Genomic DNA, 25,471 nt, shown 5'->3' with positions numbered 1-25,471 from the left:
GTTTGTTTTACGATCCAATATGGATACAAGATTTATCTTTCTTGGTTGATATAACCAAACACTTAACCGATTTAAATTTATCGTTACAAGGAAAAGATCATATCATTACGAACATGTTTGACATAATTAAAGCATTCAAATGTCAACTAGTTCTTTGGGAAAAACAACTTAAAAATGAAGATTTGATGCACTTCCCGACGTGCAGCATGAACAAATCAAGTTTAGATGATACTTGTTCATATCAAAAATACGCAGAAAAATTGCAAATTTAACAACTGAATTTGAAACGAGGTTTAATGATTTTAGTTCCCTCGAAGACAAATTTTTTTTGTTTTCTTCGATTTTCTCAATAAGTATTGACTCAGTACCCAACCATATGCAAATGGAGGTGATCGAGATTCAATGCAACTCAAATTTGAAAGCAAAATTCATTGAAGTGGGCGTGCCTGAATTTTACAAATATTTACCAGCCAGGTTTGAAAATACTCGAAAATTTGCATATGAAATTATTTCCATGTTTGGTAGCATTTATCAATGCGAGCAGTTATTTTCAGTCATGAAAGGTAATAAGTCTCCTATCAGAAACCGTATTAATGATGCTCACCTTGGGTCAGCGTTGAAAGTTATCACTGCAAACAAAATTTCTCTCGAAATAGGAAAGATAATAGCAGAGAAGAGATGTCAAGTATCAGGACGTAAACATTAAATTTTTCTTGTTCTTTTCTATATAAATATATATATGTTTATTATTGTATTATTCGAAATAAATCTACGTTTCTATGAATATTGTTTTTTTTTTTTTTTTTTTTTTTTTTTTTTTTTTTTGCGGCCCGCCTAAAGTTAAACCTTGTTTGTTTGGCCCAAGTGTACCTATGAGTTTGACTTACCTGATCTAGGAAAATGGAGGAACAGCTAGCATTAGCTTAAGGGCTATTTGCTTTCCACTCCATAAACAACAATCAAAGTTTCAGATCGATTGATTGTATGTGGCAAATGATCAAAACATTGTACGACAAAAAATTTGTATGTGCAAGGACAAAAACCGAAGCAATTATTTGTAATGTTTTTTTCTCACTATATTCGTTTTCACAGTTGCAGAAAGAATTAGATTTAAATGCACATTTATATCCATATATTATGATGCTTCCAACCACAAAGATTTAATATTATTTCTCACAATTGTTATTTTTGATCCAGAAACAGGAATTAAAATTAGAATCTTAGATTTTGTGTCATTGCCGGGTGAAACTTCACAAATAATTTTTCATTCAATAAGTACTATTTTTAAAAAAGAATAATTTGTACAATAAAATTATTGCCTATTGTGAGGATAACACTAACTCCAATTTTGGTGGAAAAGCTAGAAGAAGCATCAATAACGTTTTTACGAAACTTAACGAACATTCGAACCAATAAATTATTGGGGTAGGTTGTGCATCTCACATTCTACACAGTACTATTCAAACAGCATCTTACTTATTTCCAGTGGATCTTGAAAATATTAATGCAAAAATTTATTCGTATTTTTGTATACATATACACTGTACGTGTTGAAAGTTTGAAGGATTTTTGTGAAAGCACAGAGATCGAATATAAAAGAATTATTGGTTACAGCAAAACACGATGGCTAGCTCTTTTACCAGCTGTAGAAAATATTTTTAAAATATACGAATCATTAAAATCATACTTTTTATCACAAGATAAATGTTCAAGAATATTGCAGCTCTTTGTCGAAAATGACACATCCCAAATTTCATCCACAACCAAGCTACATTATTTCACAATGCTGTGAAAATTATTGAAGTGGATAAAATTTCAATTGTGGAAGTGTCAAATGAAATCAATAATTTAAAAACAAAATTGCTAGAAAGAATTGATAACGATTATGTTCCTTTAGTTATTCGAAGGCACATCACTAGGTTGGAAGAACAAGGTACCATTAAACGATCTGATTTTCTGAAAGAGGTCAGAAATTTTTATAACTGCTTGGAATATCTTGAAGAATGGACAGTTCAATTTGAGGATATAAAATATTTTCATTGGGTGACATTTAAAAAGGAGATTTTATGGGAATATGTGGAAAAGTCTTTTTAATATATTAGTAACCATTTTCCGAAAAATAATATTTTGCGAAAATGATCTTTTTGACGAGGTGTCGTTGGTAAAAATATACGTTACTGAAGAGAAAATTAAATGTTCGTTGTCTGCAAATGTGCAAACAGACAAAAAATGGACGGAGTTATTCCTTTATTTTAAACAGAATAATATTCTTTATGAAAATATTTTGAAAACTATAAAACATGCATTCTTTCTTCCAGGAACAAATGCAGCAATAGAACGTGTTTTTTCTAGTATCAATAAAATATGGCAATTGAAAAAAAAAAAACAGTTGAACAATAAAACTTCAAAATTTGACATTCAAAAGTCTTTAATCCGGATGTCCATAATCCAGAATGATCTATAATCCGTACCTCAAAGCTACAAACTTTCTGTGCATGCGCATAATACGTTTACGCATGCACGTTTAATGTATAACGGACAGTATAAGCTAAGCTAAAATTATCTAATTATCTATTTCAGTTAATGTTGCAAATTGTGTTGTTCCTTAATCTTCAAATTGGATCCAGCTTATTATTTTTTGCAGACTGTTAGAGCAATTTTATAAAAAGTAAGCTTGAACTTTTGATTATGTCAAAAAGAGTTTCCAATTCTGGAGCTGCCAAAGGATCTACAAAGCAAAAGCATGTTTCGATGTCCATTAAACAAACAGTGGAATTGCTGCAAAAAATGAATAAAGGCATGAAGAAAGTGTCAGTGATTTGTTTCTCTAACCATTCTGAAATCTGTTGATCAATTTCACGCTGCTGTGGGGGGGGGGGGGGCGACGTCGTGGCGTGCAATGAACTGGAAGTTGATCTGTCAGCACTATCCTCATCTTCAAGGCAGATGTTTTTATTTTATTCAGCTTATAATTCCTCAATAAATGTAGTGTTTCATCTCGATGTACTCCAATATAATTTAAATCAATTTCCTCGTCATTATGAAATATCACAAATATGCATCAAATAGTTTTCTGGTTGCAATTTTCTAATTTCGACTATGTGTAATGTATGCTTTACGCATGCGTGCATTGAAAGAAATGTTTAATAAAGTAAACAAATAAATGTTAAGCTTTTTTTTTTTTTTTTTTTTTTTTAGTAAATTTTGCTACTTTTTAGATCATAATTGCTCTTATTTCATAAATTATGGTTTCATATTTTTAATTTTATAGTTTCTGCATGCCATCTTACCAGATTTAAACTGATGATCTATAATCCGGGAAAACCGATAATCCGGAATCGACGAAGTCCCGATGAGTCCGGATTAAGGACTTTTGACTGTATTAGCGTAAAATATAATTTGACCAATTCATGTGAGAAATTTCACTACATTTTAATAAATGATCCAAATGTATTGCAAAGTATTCACTTGGATAAAAAATATGACTGCAAAAGAAAACCATAAATTTTTTTTAATTAATTAAAAACATAATATTCAAATTATAGTTTTTTATAAATATTTTTACAGTTACCAATAGTTAATTAGAAATATATTTTTGTATATTTATAGATAAGTAAATGAATGTATACAATAAAATACATTTTTTTTAATTATTGGTCTGCTTTCATAACTAAATTGTAATTCTCATTTAATTCGATTTGTCTCGCTTTGTCTCGATGAAAATGTGGTTACTTTACCTTAAGACTTCTTTGCCATTTGCATCTGTGTAAAAAATTATTAAATGCTAAAAATACAACTAAGTGTATTTATTTTCATTTGTAGCCTTTATATCTTTAAATCTCAAAATATATTTCAAAATGTGTTGATATTTTAAATTAAATTTTAGCAATCTCCATATTTAAATATCCCAATCTGATTCTCCCTTATCATTGTGATGCTTCAAGTGGATTGTTTTCTCTAAAATCAAAGGAAATAGATAATTGGCATGGAAGAATTCAGTTGCAAGCCCTGGAACATATTATCAGAAAAAAATAAGCACATGTTCTTTTAAACATTACTTTTTACTAAGACATTTAAATTCATAACACAAAAAAAGCTGTAATTTCTCCTCTTTATGAGGAGGGTGATATGGAACAGGACCACCTCAAGGAGTGCTTTAAAGTCATCAACATATTTTTGACAATTCCTAAGAAGCTAATTTTGTTTTAAAGACTTTCTATTAAGTTGCTTGTTACTTATGGCAGAGATGCTAGTTGCAGGCTTAGAATTAAAAAATATATACAGTGCAGAATCCAAATGTCTAATATCCAGAATGATCTAATTTCTGGACCACCAACATTTTTTTTTTTTTTTTTTTTTTTTAGAATTATATTCCAAAAGCAGCATCTTACTTTAGCATGTGCGTAATGCTTCACACATGCACAGTAGACATTTTTTAATAACAAAGCATGTGGATGGATTCTTAATTTCACTTCACCACTAAATAAAACATCTCTATGTTGAAGAAATATTATCATTTATCATCAATAAGACTGTATGATCAATAATTTGGCTTGGTAGCTGCCTTTTTGCTTTGCATACAACTCAAACTGAAACATTACTAAAGTTCACGGCTAATTTACTTACTGAATAACTTTTATCCTTGGTGCTAATATCGCAAAAAATTTTTTAAAAATTTTCTTTCATCAGCACATGACTTTCAATTCACAGCAGCTTGAGAAATGACTCACATAGTGATGTCTAAAACAGATTTTTTTAAAAAAACATTATTAATTGAATGCCAAACAGCATGGTAACCTTTTATGTTGACATTCCACCTGGTAATAATTACAGATTTCAGCCAGTTGCACGGAGAAGTGTTGAAAGTGTTGATGAGGAGAAATTATATAAATTTCTTTTCGTATACAAAGAATAGATTTTGAAAATATAAATAGACATTCATAGGCCAAAAGATTAGTGCTGTTTGTTGTGTGCCTTTAGTGCTATTTGAATTAAGAAAAAAGTATGTATGGGTATTTATATATTTAAGACTTAGATAAGTCATTAGCACATGTGGGAAATATACATAAATATAATAACTACTTAAACTAATATAATTCATTCTCTAGAGTCTGCAGCCAGAGACATTGGACTTATGAGTGCAAAACAAAATTTATGGCAGTAACTAGTAGAGTATATAATCCTTTCCCACTGCAAATAAAGTCTTATACTTCCCAGGGTGTTTCTCAGTTTATGTATCTCGGTACTATCATTTCTAATGATGATAAAATTAAACTTGAAATTGACAATAGATTATTTAGAGCTAATAGATGTTATCATGGTTTAAAGAATTTTTAGCATCTAAATTATTAAACTTAAAATCAATCTGTATGAACTCTTATTAGACCTATCATATTGTATGGTAGTGAATGTCTGCTATTAGCAAACACAGATGAAGAAAGACTTCTAATTTTTGAAAGGAAAATACTGCAAAAAATATATGGTCCAATTAGAGAAAATAGGTGGAGAATTTTATTTAACCATAAAATATATAGAAGATACAAACAGCGTAATATTGTCCTAGTTATCAAATCTTACCGTATCAAGTGGCTTCGACATATTGCTAGATGTGACAGCTTGAACCCTGTCAAATAGATGGATGACCTATGCAAATCTATAAGGTACCAGGAAAAGATAAAGACCTCGCACAAGATGGGTAGACTGTGTGGAGGCAGATCTCAGGACTCCAAAAATCAGTCATTGGCGGACCGTAGCGCTTAATCGGATCCATAGGAGGAAGCTTGTTGAGGTAGCCTTGGCCTGTGATAGGCCGTTGTGCAACTGAAGAAGAATAAAATAATTCGGGCTCAACTTTCTCAGTGTCCAATAGAGGCAAGATAAAATTTAACAGAATAATATGTCTGTAGTCGTCAGTCTCGGGGTATGATTGCTAATAGTGCCACTAGTATATAAGGGAAGCAAAGATTAAGAACCAGGACCTTTCACATACTTTATTGTGAAAAAAATATCTACCACACATGTGGGAAGCATTAAGCATATACTAAAGTGAGATGCTACTGTCAGAATCTCTTTTCTTTTTTCCAAAAAAAAAAAAATTTTTTTTTTTTTTTTTTTTTTTTTTTTTTTTTTTTCTAAAAAAAGAATGCTGGTGATCCGGAGGTCCAGATATTAATTAGATCATTTCAGATATTGACATCTGAATTCAGACTTGTATGGTATCTAATTAAAAACATTAAATACTTTTGTAGAATTATGTATATATTTTTTACCTTTTCAAACATACAGAAGATGTATAACATTCTTGTGTTAGTGTAACCTGAGCCATCTCTGTTGATGATCTCCATTAAATGTTAAAATAACCCTTTTGTCTGGATGCTAAAATCCAAACCCTTCTAGATTTTTTTAATTTTTATTTTTTTCTTTATTTTTTAAATTTGTTTTCCAAATCATTGCTATGTTTTCCTTTTCCATCTTTAAAAAATATATTTATTTAAAAATTTGTTTCATAACAGTTTATATCAATATTTGTAACTGTTACGCAGTTCTGAAATGTAGTTACAATTAATGTAGTTATTGAAAAGCATTTCCAATCTTATATATTACTTCAGCTATGGGATAATATTATGTTTGTATATTTGCACATATTTTATACCAATTTCATTATTGTTATTACTGTTTAATTTAGGCAATTCTGTCCAGCTTTTGGGTACAAAGAAAGTTTCCGGAAAAAAACTTGGTGGTGCTTCCCTACAACTGCCAAAAGTTAGAAGAAATGAGTTGATTGAAATTATTCCTATAAATACTGGGTAATTTACTTTGACTGTAAAATCTTTGTTTAAACTTTATGATAGTATTTGCATCATAAATAAATAATCAAATTGAAATGAATGTCATCAATAAGTTGGCATGTTAATTTTTGAATTGTTGATGGATCTTTTTTCCATCATATTTAGAGTAAATAAATGCTAAAGTATGTTTTTCTTAATCTTTCTTTTCTTTCTTTCTTTCTTTCTTTTTTCTTTTTTCTTTTTTTTTTTTTTTTTTTGTTTAAAAAATGTTTTAAGCTTATGTATTTGAAATTTGTAATTTTTTGGGATTATGAATAATTTAATGCCTAATGATTTTTTTATTATCGCTACTACATGGGTTCTCAATGGGGGTTTCATAGTTTCAAGGGCAGTATACAGTCAGCCTTTTATTTACCTGTTTAGTATGTAGTTTTAGTTTATGAATATAAAAACTATTTTTATTTAAGTTTTAGTATTTTTCAACATTTTCTAAATTTTTTCTCATTTAATTTATAAAATACATTAAAAATAGTCTAAATCAAATAAAAATAAGTGCATTTATTGAGTTTGGGGAAGAAGGGGGTAGAATGATGGTCTAGTGATGGTGAAAAAGGCTGTATGAGGCAAAAAGGTTTTAAAACCCCCACTGCATTATTTATTTACATTCTTTCCACATTTATATTAAAAGATTTATGCTTAATTTCATCTCTTATACTGTTTTTTCTAATTTTTTTCAATTATTATAGTTGTCTTAACCAATGTACTTATTGCAAAACAAAACATGCTAGAGGGAAACTGGGAAGCTATCCTGTAACAGAAATTATTCAACGTGCTGAACAAGCAATCTCAGGTAAGAAGTAAAATATTATAATTTGTTAAGTGATTTATTGCATGTGATGTTTATTCTGTAAGATAAAATTTAAATCACTACTATGTTACTTAGTCACAAAGTACAGTTTTGAGGAAAATATATATACATAGTTCTCAAATATATATAATAGTTCTCAAATATATATATTTGAGAAATATTACATTGCAGATAATACAGGATTAAGCTTCCCAATATGATACTTTGTTTGGAAACGTCAAGAAGTTATTGTACTGTTAACAGGGTGTCTCAAACATAAATACTGGCAGCATGAAATCAAACTAGATGGCAGCAACTCTAATGATACTTGAAGCTTCATGAAAAAAAAAAATAATAATAATAATCTGTAATAACTGTAATGTTACGTATAATATAATGTTTTAATATGCACAATGCTAAAGCTGTGCAAAAGTCAAATTTATGCAATCTCCAATGTTTTTTAAGGTGAAAACATCAGAGAACTGCACAATTCTTTCGTTATGCACATTAAATATTGTACCTATTCATAATACAATATAAACATTTGGAGTACATTTTCTAATTGGTGCTTCATTAACAGAAAAGTGGCAAAATTACTTATATGTTAAAAGAAAAGTGGCAAAATTACTTATATGTTAATCGACTTCTGGTTAATTTATAAGCAGCAGATTGACATAATCTGTCATGGCAGTGAATGTGTACTGAAAAAAGGCCAATTAATGATTATTCTGAAATTATATACTGTGTAATTATTTAAAGTTTATAATATTATAATTATCATTATTTTAAATTTATAGTATGTTGAATGTATTTTAAACCTCATGCATATATATTGAGTGGCAAAATGAGCTTATATGATAAATCTTTGCTACCAAAAATATTCTTTGATTATCTAGATACATACATATATATATATATATATATTTTTTTTTACACACACCTACATACATATTTTATATATATACGGAAGTTGGGGCAAAAGTCATGGCAATTATTTTTTTTCTTGATACCAGTCCGGTTGAAAAATGTGAATATACAGACGAAAGGACAGGGTCTTAACTACATGTGTGGACAATGAATAGCACTAAAATATTGTAACACATGAATTTATTATGGTAGTATACAGGGCAATATAGCCTTCACCGTGCAAAAGAATGATAACACAATACACATAAAGCTGACATGACAAACCTGGGCTTAAAGACCCTACTACTGTCACCACACGCTGCTAACAATGTGGGAGGCGCTGAATACCATCAGCCTCAGCATTTGCCGCACCATGTGTGAATTGGGTCATCTGTTGGCGCACAGCACTAGCAATGTCCTCTCGTCTTTCAAACCGCCTACCACGTATTGGTTTCTTAATCTTGGGAATGAGATCTAAGTCACAGGGTGAAAGGTATACGGTGGGTGCTCCAGTTCTTCTCATCCCCAACATCGGAGTAGCTGACGTACACACTCTGCTTTATGTGGTCGTGCAGAATTATTGCACTGTCCACAAGATCTGGACGTTTATCCCGAACGCCATGTCATACCTGTTGCACCAGAAAGTCCCTGTAGTACTGTGCGGTCACTGTTCTGCCATGAGGAACAAAGTGGCAAACAATGACACCCCTGACGTCATACACGATGATCACCATCAATTTGACTGAAGAAGGATTCTGACGCTAGCACACTATGCAATATCCTGTGGACGGAGCGTTTCTCGATACCGTTTGCCCTCTCTAACTCCAGTAATGTCCATCGTCTGTCTTCATCCATGAGGTGCTCGATGACGGCACATGCCAAGTCGGTTCGCACACTCACCGGTCATCCCGAACGTTGCTCATCACTGGTTTATACATGTCCTTGCTGAAACTTTCCTACCCACCGTGCTACTGTACGATATGGTAGGGCATTATTCCCGAGGGCTTCTACTAATTCACTGTGACATTCCATCGCATTTCTCTCTTGGAGAACGGCTATTTTGATGTAAGCACCCTGCTCAACATGGTTACTTCCATCTCACACGGCACTCACCAACTGACTGATTTCAGATCCCTTTCTACCACAGAGCCAGTTATCACAGAGCCATCTGTTATTCTGCATACACAATATGCCTGCAGAACTTCCACACGAGATATATATGTTTTGTGATCCATTCACATATCTACAAGAAAAAAATAGTTGCCATGACTTTTGCCCCAACCCTCGTATATATACATATACAGTCAAAAGTCATTAATCCGGACTCGTCGGGACTTCGGCGCTTCCAGATTATCAATTTTTCCGGATTATAGATCATCAGTTTAAATCTGGTAAGATGGCATGCAGAAATTATAAAATTAAAAATGTGAAACCGTAATTTATGAAATAAAGAACAATTATGATATAAAGGGTATCAAAATTTAAAAAAAAAAAAAAAGCTTAATATTTATTTGTTTACTTTATTAAACATGTCTTTCAATGTAAGTTGTTTAAGTTGCTTCGTTTTATGTGATAATACTTTCTCTTTAATTCTATAAACAGAAATAATTTCTTGTTTAATAACAAAGTTCCGCTGTTCAAGTCCCGTAATTGCTGTGCCGAGAATACCGACTAACTTGTCAATCGAAATTTTTTCGTTTTCACTAACCTCTCTGTCACCTTCTTCATGTCTTTATCCATTTTTTTTGCAGCAATTCCACTTTTTGTTTGATGGACATCGAAACATACTTTCGTTTTGTAGATCCTTTGGGAGCTCCAGCATCGGAAATTCTATTTGACATAATCGAAAGTTCAAGTTTACTTTTATAAAATTGCTCTTACAGTCTGCAAAAAATAATAAGCTGGATCCAATTCGAAGATTAAGGAACAGCGCAATCTGCAACATTAACTGAAATAGATAATTAGATAACTTTAGCTTATACTGTACGTTATACATAAAACGCGCACGCGAAAACGTATTCTGCGCTTGCGTACACGCATATGCACAGTCGTAAAGGTCTTACGCGCACGAGTAAACGCCTATGCGCATGTGTCAATGTGGCGCATGCGCAGAAAGTTTTTAGCTTTGAGGTCCGGATTATAGATCATTCCGGATTATGCGTGTCCGAATTAACAACTTTTGACTGTATATATGTAAAATATAAAAAATACGATGGCTTTGCTCTATGCGAACAGGCAACTTCTAATTAACTTTCTGCAATTTCAGGATCTTCCCCCTAGACCAGTACTTTCGAGAACATTCTGGCATGTTATGTAATCGCTACAGTCAATTTTACCTTACTTCATTTATCCTCATAAAAGATGAACACAACACATTAACATTTTGATTTTATACTGCATATTCTATTACCTAGAAAAACTTGATAATTCGCAATGATAAAAATTTGATCAACTATCAGAATGAAGACACAGCTTCATGGTAACATGATTTTATTTTACATACACAAATAAAAAATATAAGTAAATTTACGTAGTAGGACCTCAGCAGAATATGCCGGTTCACGCACACACTTCCACACCTCTCCTTTCTCAACCGCCCAATTTGACGAAGTTTTTTACTGCGCTTCTGTGCCAAAATCCACGTTTGGCGAAATTCACAAACTTGGCATTTCTATCAGTTTTTTTAATCTTATACGTCCCTCCTTGGGAAGCGTATACGTCTCCTTAGAGACCATACGCACAGTCAAAAATCTAAGTTCACTGTTTATGTATCTCATAGTAAAATTATATCAGTTTCACTATATCTGCTTCACTGTACATGTTTCAACGTACCTGTTTCATTTTATCTCTGCACACACTCACAAAGTCCTACCCTAAATGTGTCATTAATTTGAAGTATACAAATTAGATATACAAAGACCTTTGCATTATATATGATAATATAACAACTTTATATGTAACTTTATATGTAGCACATTTACATCAAATACAATATACTATGTAAATTATCCATACGTATGTAATTTTTTCTAATACAGTACAACTATCGTATAATACATGCATGTTTCTATAAAATGCCAGACATTAAATTAGCTTGATTTATTCTGTATACCATGCTACCCAGTTGCTGAGTCAGAAAGTAATCTGCATAGAGCATCTGCGTTTCCGTGCTGAGGTACCTTTTGGTAAGAAATCTGTACGTTGTACCTTTGTAAGGCCAGTCCCAACACACGAGCTTGTCTCCATGTGGTTGAGATTGTGCTAAATACATCAGAGGATTATGGTCGGATATGACCTGGATTTCTGCTCTAAAAATCCATGTATCAAACTTCTTTAGAGCTGCCAAAACACTAGGCTTCTCTCTCAATTGTAGACCATCCGCTCTGATATGGTGTTAGTTTTCTGCTGAAAAATGCTATTGGGTGTTCCTTCCCTTGATCATCTGTTTGAGACAGACAAGCACCAATAGCTGTTGTTGACGTGTCGGTATATAATTGGCATGGTTTATTTAGTACTGGAGTAAACAGTGATGGGATATTGGAAAGTTTTTGCTTTAAGTTCTGAAAAGCTGTTTCTTCTTCATTGCCCATAGAATTTTAATGGGTACTCTCTTCCTTGTCAAATTCGTCAAGGGTAACACTAAAAGTGGCAAAATCTGGAATGTAATCACGATAGTAGCTGGCAAGGCCTAAAAATGCAGCATACTTCCTTTTTTATAGTCGGTCTAGGCATCTTCTTCATAGCTTCCACTTTTTCTGGATCTGGTGAATGTTTCCCAGAACCTATAATATAACCAAGAAAGTTCGCTTCCCTTTTTCCAAAATCACATTTTTCTAAATTTACAGTAAGACCTACTCTTCATAAGGTTTTAAATTCCTCTTTTACATGTTTTAAATGCTCCTTCTGGTCTTTGGAAAAAAATGCCAAATCGTTGATATACAAGCGACAGTACTTTTTACGTAAGCTTAAACCTTAATGGCTTAAAGGGCTTAAAACTTTGTCCATCTCTTTTTGAAATGTGCTTCCTGCATTTTTCATTCTATATGGTAATACTTTCCATTGATAATGGCCTGAGTGTGTGACAAATGCTGTGAAATGCTTGTTTTCTTCTCTCATCGAGATCAGCCAATATCACTTCATCAAGTCTTAACACGGTGATGTATTGTACTTTTGCGATTTCGTAGAGTAGTTCTGTTGCAAATGTTTCATGGGATATGCATCTGGAACAGTAAATTTGTTTAACAATCTAAAATCCAAGGCTGTGGAGTCAGAGTCATTGAGTCGGAATCAGAGTTGGGCATATTTTGGGGTAAGAGGAGACGAAGCTGGAGTCGCTAAAAACAGGTCGACTCTAGTTTTTGTTGGACAGATTGAATTTGAAATGAAATTAAAATGAATTGAAAAAAATTTATGACAAGCTGAGTTATTATTTTTATTTATGAACTATATACATTAATAAATAGTTATTTTCTATTTTATTGACATATTAATAAATAAATATAAACGAGGAGGATGGATGTGATATGTGACATTAGTGATGAAAATGATTCATTTAGTTACAAATCTCACTGGTAAATTTAGGTCAGCAGCAACAACAGTAAGAACTTCCAAAATTTATGCCATTCTTAGGAAGCGAGCAGGAAAAGGAGCAATTATCGATCAAGCAATGCAATAGGGAAGTACATACAGTCAAAAGTCGTTAATTTGAACACCCATAATCCGGACCTCAAAGCTACAAAATTTCTGCGCATGCATCGCATTGACGCTGCGAAGACCTTTACGGCTGCGAATATGCGTGTGCGCATGCTCATAATATGCTTACGCATGCGTGTTTAATGTATAACGGACGGTATAAGCTAAGCTAAAATTGTCTAATTATTTATTTCAGTTAATGTTGCAGATTGCGTTGTTCCTTAATCTTCGAATTGGATCCGGCTTATTATTTTTTGCAGACTGTTAGAGCAATTTTATAAAAGTAAGCTTGAACTTTCAATTATGTCAAATAGAATTTCCGATATATATTTACTAATATGTAAAGGATCTACAAAGCAAAAATATGTTTCCATTAAACAAAAAGTAGAATTGCTGCAAAAAAATGGATAAAGGCATAATCCTTTGTTTATCTAACCATTCCGAAATCTTTATCAATTTCTTGCTGCTCTGTGGGGGGGGGACGCCACGGCACGCAATGAATTGGAATTTGATCTGTCAGCACTATCCTTATCTTCAGGACAGATGTTTTTATTTTATTTGGCTTATAATTCCTTACTAAATGTAGTATTTCATCTCGATGTACTCCGTCTTTGATATGATTTAAATCAAATTCCTCGTCATTATAATTCGCTTCCGATAGTGAAGAAAGTGACACAGAGGTTATTGAAAACGAAAACATTTCGACTGACAAATTAGTCAGTATTCTCGACACAGCAATTATAGGACTTCAACAGCGGAACTTTGTAACTGAAGAAGAAATTATGTCTGTTTATAGAATTAAAGAGAAAGTATTATCACATAAAATGAAGCAACTTAAACAACTTACATTGAAAGAAATGTTTAATAAAGTAAACAAATAAATATTAAGCTTTTTTTTTGTAAATTTTAATACCCTTTATATCATAATTGTTCTTTATTTCATAAATTACGGTTTCAAATTTTTAATTTTATAATTTCTGCATGCCATCTTACCAGATTCAAACTGATGGTCTATAATCCGGAAAAATCGATAATCCGGAATCGCCGAAGTCCCGACAAGTCCAGATTAACGACTTTTGACTGTATTTGATGATTAAGAGGTTTTTTAGAATTAAGAACTTTTTTTTAGAAGATGTAGATAACCCTAATGTTTCACTAACAGAAAGACTTTTTTCTGTTAGTGAAGTGTGGAATGATCATGCAGAATTGGAAACTCTCCTTTCTACACCATATATAGCCACAAAAAAGCTGCAATCTGAAGAATTGATAGGAAGCGAGAATGGAAGAATGGGGTGTTTGTTCTTTTTGTAATGGAGGGTTTATTGCAGAAGGAATCATTTCTTCAATGACAAAAAGAGAAACTAGTTTGCTAGACAATGAGATCTTGCTGGGTTCAATATATGTAGATCCGAAACACCGAATTTTCTTGAATGATGAACAAATTAAAAAGGCAAAGAAAGCCATCTATGAACTTTCATTAAGAATGAAATTATTCTCAGAACAATTGGAGAATTCAAATCAGGACAGTCAAACTGCAGACATTGCAATTGAGTCTCTATCATCCTCTTCCAGTGATGAATTAGATTTTGAGAAATATTTTTGGATAATATTGAAAAAACGAAGGCAAAGCGAATGAAAATAAAGAACCAAGAGCCTTTAGATATAAAAATGATAAAATACAAAAACAATTTCTACACAGCCTTTGAAGAAATAGAGAAATATGATTGCGCTTACAAGACACCTCTTTTAGAACTTATAAAAATCTATCCTGAAAAGTCAAAAGAAGTAGCACTAACAGTAACAGCTCTTCCTCCTACTCAAGTTAGTGTGGAAAGTTCTTCTCAGCTCTGAAGTTTATCAAATCGGATCTATGGTCCTTCAGCAAAGATCTTGCCTAGCTTCTTAGAAATAACTAATGCAGTTTTTCTATTTCCTAATAAATGCTAATTAATATAAATAATTTGCTATGCCATCAATTTTTTCCCTGTAGCATGTATTACTTCTTTTATATTAAAAAAATAAGCTGTAACCCACGTGTATATGTTTACATATATATATACGAGGGAGTCGTAGTCATTAAAATTCCAGGAGTTGGTCATTTTCCCTACTGACTCCACAGCTCTGCTAAAATAAACGTATAAACTTACGTTCCGGTTCTTTTTTGCTACGCATACCACAGGGTGAGCCCAGTCGCTATCGCGAGGCTCTATTAATTCAAGCTAGAGGCTGATCAATTTGCCGATCAACTTTTTTTTTAAGTTTAACTGGGATTCGATATGGGCATAATTTTTTGGGAGTGCACCCGGGAATTATTCTGATAGAATGCCCATCAACTTTTGCACTACCAGGATTGTTACTAAAAACATCTGTGAACTTACATAATATAATGCCAAGTTCGTGACACTTGTCCATGGCATTTTTTAATATCTTTTTGTGTCCTTTTATTTTGGTCAGTGGGAGCATAGTGTATATTTCCAAAGTCATTATCCTGTTCAAAGATTAGTCCTATTTGTTGCACTCTTGACACATATGGACATATTTTATTTACGTGGAATTCCCTCGTGTTTCCATTTTCCAAGCGAACTAAAGCAGAATGTCGTCTTTTGTGAGCTCTACAATGGTGGCTGGTCCTTGCCAGGTATTTAGTAATTTATGCGATGATGATGGCACCAAGACTAACATTTGATCACCTACTTCGAATGTTTTCTCACGTGACCTATTATACCTACGAGCGTAATCACTCTGGTTGTTATTTGCATTATCATATGCTATAGCATGAGAACTTCATAGTTTATCTTGTAAATCATCAAAATGGGATTCAATGGTATGAGAAGCTGTGATTGGTATATCTCTCTTACCAGTTCAAAAGTCTTTCATGTTAAATGTCCTCTTGAAAGATGACCATATACCATTTGGTATGGAGAAAACCCGTGGTACTGTGAGGAACTTCACGATAAGTGAATAACAAGTACGGAAGATGCAAATCCCAATCATGGGTATGGTCTTGAATATTTTTATTCAACATTTCCTTCAGTGTCCTATTCCATCGTTCTACTGCAGCCATACTTTCCGGATGACCTGGCTTAGAATACCTGGGAGCTATTCCCAAAACATCTAAAAAGGCCTTTGTTAGCTCAAAGTAAAATTAGTTCCTTGGGTAGTGCAGATTATATTGGGAAAACCTGTTTGGGTAAAAATTTTCATCAGAACATCACATGTCGTTTTTGCTTGTATGTTTCGTACTGGCATGGCTTCGGCCCACCGTGTACACAAATCTACGGCACAAATAATAAATTTGTGTCCCCTGTGCGAGGGTGGTTCTAGTGGACCAATGCAGTCTACACTCCATATTTCAAATGGGTTCTCAGGTCTTATGATTGGCTGAATAGGAATTCTACTCCATATTTCAAATGGGTTCTCAGGTCTTATGATTGGCTGAATAGGAATTCTACTCCATATTTCAAATGGGTTCTCAGGTCTTATGATTGGCTGAATAGGAATTCTACCTCTGTAGGTAATTGTTCTTCATAGCTGACACTGCCTACAGCTCTCACAGTATCTTTTTACATCACTTTTAATTGTTGGCCAGTAAAATGAATATTTGATGCATTGTTTCGTCTTCTGTTCCCCTAAGTGGCCTGCTAATGAAACATAATGTGCTATTTTCAAAATGTAATCTCATTTACATAAGGGTAACATTATTTGTATCACTCTTTCTCCACAAATCACTTCAAAATGCAACAGTAATTCACCCCCTAAAGTATATAAGTTTTGATTATTCACGGCTAAAGACTAAAGATTTTTCAATGATTCATCTTCCCGTTGCAACTTTATAAACAATTTCCTGTTTGCAGAGTATATCTCACATGTCAGTTCCTGAACAGTGTTATCTTGCATGCCTTCCATAGTCTCACTTAATTTTATATTTTCAGACAGTGCTTGATATGTGGTGCTACATATCAACATATAACTCACAAATGTTTTAGGCACTGCTTAAGTAATTGGTACCTTGTTATGATAGCCATCATTGATTTTCACAGGAACCACTCTTAACGCTGTAGTTTCAGCTTCCCCAAATGCAGAAATAATTTAAATTTTTCTCTCACCATCATCACGGTCATCAGGAACCAAGTCATTCAATCACAGATATTTGAGCACCAGAGTCGACTACTCCTTGAAAGCTTATCTTTCCAAACTCTATTTCTACCCTGTTTAATTTATCAAATTCGATAACATTCACTTCAGCCAAAGATGACATTGGAATACTGGCAGAAAGTAACCTTACATAATTTTCTTTACTCGTTGTTGTTTGTATTAATTCTCCAGGTGACTTTTCTACCTTAGATTTGGTATGGTGTTCCTTATGGGCTCTTGCAAAGTGCATTTCTTCACCACAGACAAAGCATTTCAGTTTTGAAATGAATTTCAGTTTTGTATTAACTGGAATCTCCTTTCGAATTTGTGTTTTTTTGTGGATTTTATATATTGTGATTTCGATAAGAAGAATGTTGCTGATTTGGCCTGCGCTGTTTAAAATTTGAAGGATCAACTGTATTTCGATTGATTCCACAGATTTCCTGTTCTGAAGGTTTACTAGCTCAGTTGCCATGTCGGACATTCTCCTTTAATTTACTACAAGAAGCATATCTCCTGTCATTTTCTCTTATATTCATCTAACCGATCGGTTAATTCGGATGGAGCTACGATTTTAACCCAATCGTCTATAAAATGACATTTTACTTCACTCAATACTCTACTTTTTATTTGATCCGATATTATAAGATTCTTTAATTGTTCAAAGGTCGTAACTTTCAAACCTGTAATCCATTCTTCGAAATAACTCTCTATTTCAAATGAGAAATCCTTCCACGTTTTATAATGTGATTTCTGATGCTGAAAAAAATTTTTGATTGAATTTTTCAGGACCTAACTTAAATCTTTTAAGAAGATCTTTTACATGCTTGTAATCCTCAGCTTTATCGACAGGTTCATGTGCCATTAATTGTGTTATTTCATAAGGCAATAAGCTCAAGAGATGTGAAACCCAGTCTATTTCTTTTACATGAGCTCTACTAGCCTGTCTTTCAAATAAGGTTAAATAAAGGCTTATGTCTCCCTCTTTTGGATTGAATTTTTGCATTAACTTCCGGAGTTCATAACACAATCTCATATTCTTATCAAACTGTCTGAAATTGACCGTTGCCTTTGCACTCTTACTAGCTGTTTCGATCCGTAACTTCTCAAATTTGTAATCCATTTTCCTTGCTTCTAATGCATCTCTTTCGATTCTTTCGTTCTTAATGGTGTTTAATAATTCCACTACAAAATTCTCTTCATACTCTTTGCTACCTATAATTATCCTTTTTTGATCTACCACTTTATATTCCGAAAGTACCTTCTCCCCAAGCTCCTCCACTAAGATTTTTATGTCTTTCTTTTTAACTTTACCCAGGAAAGCCATTCTTAACACTTTATAACAAGTTTCTTACTAATAACTAAAATTATAATCACTAACTTAAGGTAAAATGTATGTAACATTTCACAAACTTATACTAATAAAACACAATCATATACTAAAATGCATTTAAAAGTTTTACCTTTATCTACTGCCTTAAAAAAATTATATCTTGTACAACATTGCTATCTTTACAACCCTTTTAGTTAAAATTTCAATTTTACCATGACAATATTTCGTTTATACAAATACTATAATCCATCAACAATTCTAAATAAATAAATGGCAAATTTAAGCAATATTTCAATTCATCCAACACTGAACGAAAAATATCGGTTTTCACATTTAGAATTCATACAGTTATTACTTATTCACACCAAACTATAATAACTCATATATTTTACTTTAGAAGAAACCACTGTAAAGAATTCTCAGAAGTAATAAGAATACCTAGATTATTTTGATTGATTTCAGAAATAATCAGAAGTAGTATCTATAATTTATCACAATTTTTATGAATACAATGGCTAACTTTAACAATATGTCAAACTAATCATTTAGAACATTCTCAACTGCAATACTTGCAACTTATTACAATTCTAAAATGAGTAAAACAAAATGGCAAACCTATTGTAAAGAGAAAGTAGTTCTTTGTAATGTTATTTACATATTTGATTAATTATATGTGATAATCCAGGTTACAGTTAGAGGTTGCTTCTTCTTTCAGAGGGAGTGAAGGAGATATGGTTAACATCAGAAGACTTAGGTGCATATGGTCGAGATATTGGAGAAACTCTACCAAATCTGTTATATAAATTAGTTGAAGTTATACCTGATGGATGCATGCTTAGGCTTGGAATGACAAATCCACCTTACATTTTTGAGCATTTAGAAGTAAGTTAATAATGTTTCATAAAGCTTTCAAGGAAATTTCAAACCAAACAAATATACAGTCACAAAATAATAATAATAATATAATCTCGCTATTCTTCTCTTACTAACATTAGCTGAAAAGTCAAAATTTTAACTATCCAGACCTATGGTAAGTTTTATTATCTGTATGGCTTTGTTTATTTCCTCCATCCTGTTGTCTTATTTTTAAAGTTTTTTCCGTTTTTGTTTAGTATTTTTATTAATTGTGTAGTATTCTGAATGTTTTAAAAATATGGTCATAAAATAAATATCCTAAACTTGCAGATTTTTGACTGTTTTCCATCATCTGATAACACCATGCAACTTAATATCTATATTTGCCACTTTTACATGTTTGAAAATTTAATTAAAAAAATCTTCGCATGATTTCTTATAGCAATCATGTCTGAAAATGTTCACTTTTTTTGAGAATATAAATAAACATTAATATTGTACATTGCACCTCCAAGATGAGCTGCTCCATAAAAGATCAAAGTACTCTGGTAGTGTAAGCAGTTGTCATAGAGAGGGCTCACTAAAGATTAATGACATATACTATAAAGACTGTAGATTTTATTACCTTTAAGAGATGCCACTGTAGATTTTAAGAAAGAAGAAGAAAATCATTCTTTTTTTCTTTAATTAGTCTCTATAAATACAAATTTTTGTAATTTCTTTCTTTTGCATTACTAATACAGGGTTATTCAGAGTAAGTGATCAACTTTCAAATTGTTTTATTTTTTAACTTCATTTTAAATAAAGTGGGACAAGTAATAATTAAATTTTAAAAATGTTCTAGGTTTCACTTGCATGCAAGTTTTTTGTGGTACTTCCTATACATATCCATGAGTACTCCTGTACATATACATGTGTGACTATCCTTCACATAAAGGGAAGATGATAATACATAGATGTAGTCAAGTATAAAATGAGTGTATGAAGTTAAAAAGGGAATAAAAAATTAATGTTCATTTATTTGTTTGGGGGCATTCAGTGTCTACTGGCTTCTGAGTTTTAATTTCTATGAAGCATTGGGATTCCATTTTGTGAAACTTTCTCTTACTGAAAAGCCATAAAATATGATTCTTAGTTCAAATTTTTTTATACTTTGTGGTAGTCAACAAATAAAGGAAGTTAATAATTGTATAATTTTCCCTAGATCAGTATTTCTCAATTTGGCATTTGTATACAGTAAAATGTTTGAGTACAAAGCATAAGTACTCAAAAGTTGCTGCAGAGTTTCTAAATGGGAACACTTAATAATTCTTTCTGTTAATAAACTTCTCAGAAATGAGTTTCATCTTGAACTGCTTTCAAAAATAATACAAGAATAGGCTGGATTTTGGGGATTACTTGCTGGTTTATGTTAATTCTTTAAATATCAAATGCTTCACTATACTCTAGTCAAAATACAGTGGGAATTTCTTGCAAGACTGAAACAAGTTCCATGTCTTTTTCAATTAATCCAACAATCTGAATCTTCCAAATTACATAATATCTAATTTTCATAAAGAAGCCTCTCAAAAGAATTTTTGGGACATCTAGCATTAAATTGCTTTGCTGCCACTGACTTATCATCTAATTTTTTCATAAACGTTGGAGTTGCAGTACCATTGCTGCTTCAGTGTTTTTGAGGTTGGGGATTGTGTCAGATAAAGATTTAAGACATTGTACTGTCAATGCAAAAAACCACTTTTGCCTCTGCTGCTGGTATTTTCATTCATTTCCTGGTACAAGTGAAGACTGGTCACCAAACTGTTCCATAGTCCCCTGGGAGCACTTTTAATATGATACTAGAGATGCTGCTGGTCATCATGATTGAGCTTGTTGTAAGGATGGTTGTGAACTTGTATATTAAAGTAGTTAATCATTATGATGGGGGCTGTAGCCCCACTGAGAAATTGTGCCTAGTTGAACCCTTTATCACATTCTGGGGCATGGGGGGAGGCACTGGGGCATTTTCTTTAGGTGTGCAGAGGCACATGTCCTTTTCATATTTATATTCATTAGTCTGGGAGACTGGCTATAGCCTGCTTTACTGTGACTGTCTCACAGCATCTTCCCTTGGTGAAGAAATCATAATTGTAATGCCACTACTGCCTCGGTGTCCTTGGGGATAGTAAATAACCTTAGGGATTAAAGTGAAGTTTGCAGAGTAGAAGCCAAGCATTGTACTGTCAATTCAAAAATGCACTTCTGCCTCTGCTGCTAATATTTGGATATGTTTCTTGGTGCAAGCAGCACTGATTGATCACTGAGCCACTTCAAATTCTTTTGCTATAAAAAGGTATATTTTCTAGAGGATAGGGAAATTGAAGCCCAACTTTTGAGATACTTACAATCTATTTCCTCGTGCATTCTTCAGAGTAGGGTAGTCTGCAGGCTGTGTCAATCTTGGTGGCTGTCTGTTTCACTGACAATGCAGCTCAGGCCTCTAAGCCATGAACAGGTTAAGTAAAAGTAATCCCAAATATTGATAAATTGTGCAAGAATAAATAAGCACTACCATTTCCTTAATTATCGAGTAGAATGTGTAAAAATTTGTTAAATTGTCTTTCTACTTTGAGTGCATTTAAATATATAATTTATGATATGTGATTTAAATTCTGTATTTGTTTTTTTTTTAGATATCATTGTATATTATAACTATAGTTTTGTTGTTCTGTACAAAGATATGTTTAGTTTTATTCTCATTTTCAGGGGGTGCATAAACATAAAAATGTAAGATGTTGCAGTATATTTTTACATAAGAAATAAGAATATTTAGTTATTGTCGACTGCTGTGACACTGTCTGTCTTTCTAAACTTGAACTGCTTTAATATATTTTAGGACATGGCTAGAATATTGTCACATCCCAGAGTATATGCTTTTTTGCATGTACCTGTTCAATCAGGAAGTGATTATGTCTTAGGTGAAATGAAGAGAGAGTATTGCATAGCTGATTTTAAATATGTTGTTGACTTTCTGCGGGAAAGGTAAGCGATGCTTAGTATAAATTGTTATTATTCTATGTTGTATATGCATCTTACACTATTTGATGAAGTTATATTAATTCTCAAAATGAGTCATAATGTAAAATCATTGTCTTCAATAAAAGTTCAATAACCTAACATGTTCATGATGAAATAATAAAGGATTATTAAATATGCTGGGTTATTGGACTAATTTTTTTTTTATATTGAATGTATTAAGGAATGAAAAAATTACATATGATCATTACTACACATACCTTATAGTTCACTATATTTAATCAGTTTTTGCTTGGTAATCTTCATTATCATGTGTACATGAAGTTTCTTAAAATTTCTTTAATGTCCACCTGCTTCATAGATTACATTCTTTTTTTTAAAAAAAATGGGTCCATAAGATATTGCAAGCTATAAGTATCCATTATTTTTCCAATATTGTATTTTTGCTACTTTCTAATTATCTGCACCCACTGAAAAGTTGTGAATTCTTCGGCGACTTTGGAGAAAAACTTTGGTTTGGTTATCTTTGTGTCTCTTTCAACAGGGCATCCAGTGGCACTTATTTCTTTTACATTATTATTACTTCCTTGTATGAAGTAAAAAGGAAGTATTGTAATCGCGAAAAGTTTCAGGCAGCATATTTCAATGAAAATATCCATTTTGACCGCTATCGAATGCAATTTAACGATGTTTTTGCGTGATATCTGTACGTAAAGACAGAATAAAAGACTCGTTTCCTACAAAAAAATTATAAAACTGCTTTAAAATGAATTCTGAAAAGAATTTTTCGTGGTGTCTGTATGTCCGTATCTCGCATAACTCAAAAACGAGTAGCCTCAGAACGTTGAAATTTTGTATATAGGACTGCTATAACATGTAGATGTGCACCTCGTATTTTGGTTGCAATCGGCCGCACCAAACTTATATAAATATAATTATATATATATCCATTCTGTTACCCGGCTCAGTGATCTCAGTTTACTCTTATATGTTTGTAAATTGTACATTTTGTGCTTTAAAAATGATTGAATTATGTTGTTTTTATCTTCCGATTAAGGTTTTTATGCCTTTAGTAAATCTGTATGCAATATGTTTAGAATTATCAACAATTTTAAAGTTGTTTAAGTGCGGCTAAGCCTTTTTTTATGGCGGCCATTGATTGTTTACATTTAAAACAGCAGACTAGTGAATTTGTTGCCAAGCTAGAGGAACTTAGCTTCGAAACGACAAAGATAACGCCTTCATTTATTATTGCCAATTAAATCATGCTTAATCCTTTCTGGAAATTTTTCGAGGAAATAAGTGTTTAAGATTTACTTTGTAATTTTTAATACAGATATTTTGAGTTTTTATTTATTTTTGCCTTCTCGCGAAGTGAGACCTGAATTAATTGAATGAGAAATACTGAATCATCTGTGGAAAAACTGTTTCTTTTTTGTTTTATTTGCTTAATTTCTTTTATAGATCATTCTAACTTTATTGTAGTATTTGAATAGAACACGTGGCAATGATTAGATAATTGTATTCTTTAAATGATATAAATTTTGTGCATTATGAGCTATAATATGAACGAAATATAATACTGTTAAGTGAATCTAGTACCAGAGTGTCGCTATGGTAAACAAATACTAGAGTGAATTTTAAAGAATGCATTTATTCTATTGTGGTTTATGCGCTGTCAGCGAAGTAGATTTAATTCAGTCTAATAAGTTTAAATGAAATGTAAGAAAAAATGTGTATAATTTAATATTCCGTACAAGGAAGTCATGTGGTGTACACATCAGATTTTTTTTTTGCATAGGAGACATGTATACTTCTCATTTCTTGTGCAGCTGTTCTTTCCATGTTTGTTTTAACTTTAAAAAAAAAAAAAAAAAATTCTGAAGAAAAGTTGAAATTTTAACAGACACTGCAAAGAAATGAAAATAAAAGAGTATGACTCCACAGTTCCATTATGATTCATTACAACAAAAACAAATTAAACAAGAAATAATAGGGGAACCAGAAAGTAATGTCACTTTCTTACATTGAATTCAAACGAGTACATTTTTAACAAGTTTTTATTTTTAATCAATAATATAATCACCCTCATTTTCAACAACCTTTTGCCATCTAATGTGCAGATTTTCAATCCCGGACTGATAAAAATCAATTGGTTATTGAGTAAAATATCTCAAAAGGACATTTTGAACATCATCCAAATTTTCAAATATTTTGCCACTAAAATAATGTTGTAGGGATCCAAATAAGTGCAAATCCAATGCTGTGATATCGGCTGAGTATGATGGGTGAGTATGGTAGTACCTCCCACCCCAGTTCATTAATTTTTTCCGGTGTTCGTCTTGCACAGTGCGGTTTTGCATTGTCGTGTTGCAGAATGATGCCTTTTCTGTTGACAATTGATATTTTTCGATTAAAGATTGGTTCACTCAATCCAATTGTTCACAATAAAGGTCTGCATTAACAGTTTGTCCAGGTTTCAGGAATTCAAAATGAACAATTCCGCGAATACTCCATCAAACACCAGAAGCGCCTTTTCGGGATGTAAACCCTTTGTAACCCCTATTAAAACTGCCTTTTGAGTTTTGGATTATCATATAGGACTTATTTTTTTTTATCTCCACTAATCAAACGATCAAAAAACGATTCTGTGTGTGTCGCTGAAGCAATACGTTGCATGTGATGGATAGGTTGGCTTTGTTCTTTTCGGACAGCTTATGGGGGACTCAAACACCTACTTTGCTTATTTTTCCATTCTGCTTTAAATGTTCGTGGATGGTTGACCAAGGTGAGTTAAAAGTGTTTGACATGGATTTGCTTCCACTTCTGCCCTTAGCATGTTGTTGTCGACATGCACAGAAATGACATTACTTTCCAGTGCCTCTATTACTTTTCAGAAAA

General features: G+C 32.4%; 1 protein-coding gene across 4 annotated transcripts in view; it reads left to right on the top strand.

Moving 5' to 3' along the window:
- LOC118205149 (threonylcarbamoyladenosine tRNA methylthiotransferase) overlaps positions 1-25,471 on the top strand; it is a 73,936-nt gene that overhangs the window by 21,950 nt on the left and 26,515 nt on the right. For all 4 annotated transcript variants that reach the window (XM_085813228.1, XM_085813227.1, XM_035377437.2 and 1 more), the window contains exons 5-8: positions 6,686-6,806; positions 7,535-7,638; positions 19,416-19,582; positions 22,431-22,576. In XM_085813228.1, the coding sequence (XP_085669354.1) occupies positions 6,686-6,806; positions 7,535-7,638; positions 19,416-19,582; positions 22,431-22,576 (538 nt within the window). The remainder of the gene's footprint in view (positions 1-6,685; positions 6,807-7,534; positions 7,639-19,415; positions 19,583-22,430; positions 22,577-25,471) is intronic.

Source organism: Stegodyphus dumicola, chromosome 3 (assembly GCF_044657685.1).
Source record: "Stegodyphus dumicola isolate Sdum_Otavi_A_Nest chromosome 3, ASM4465768v1".
Taxonomy (NCBI): Eukaryota; Metazoa; Arthropoda; class Arachnida; order Araneae; family Eresidae; genus Stegodyphus; species Stegodyphus dumicola.
Note: the sequence above shows the minus strand (reverse complement) of the source record. Positions and strands in the feature narration are given on the sequence as shown.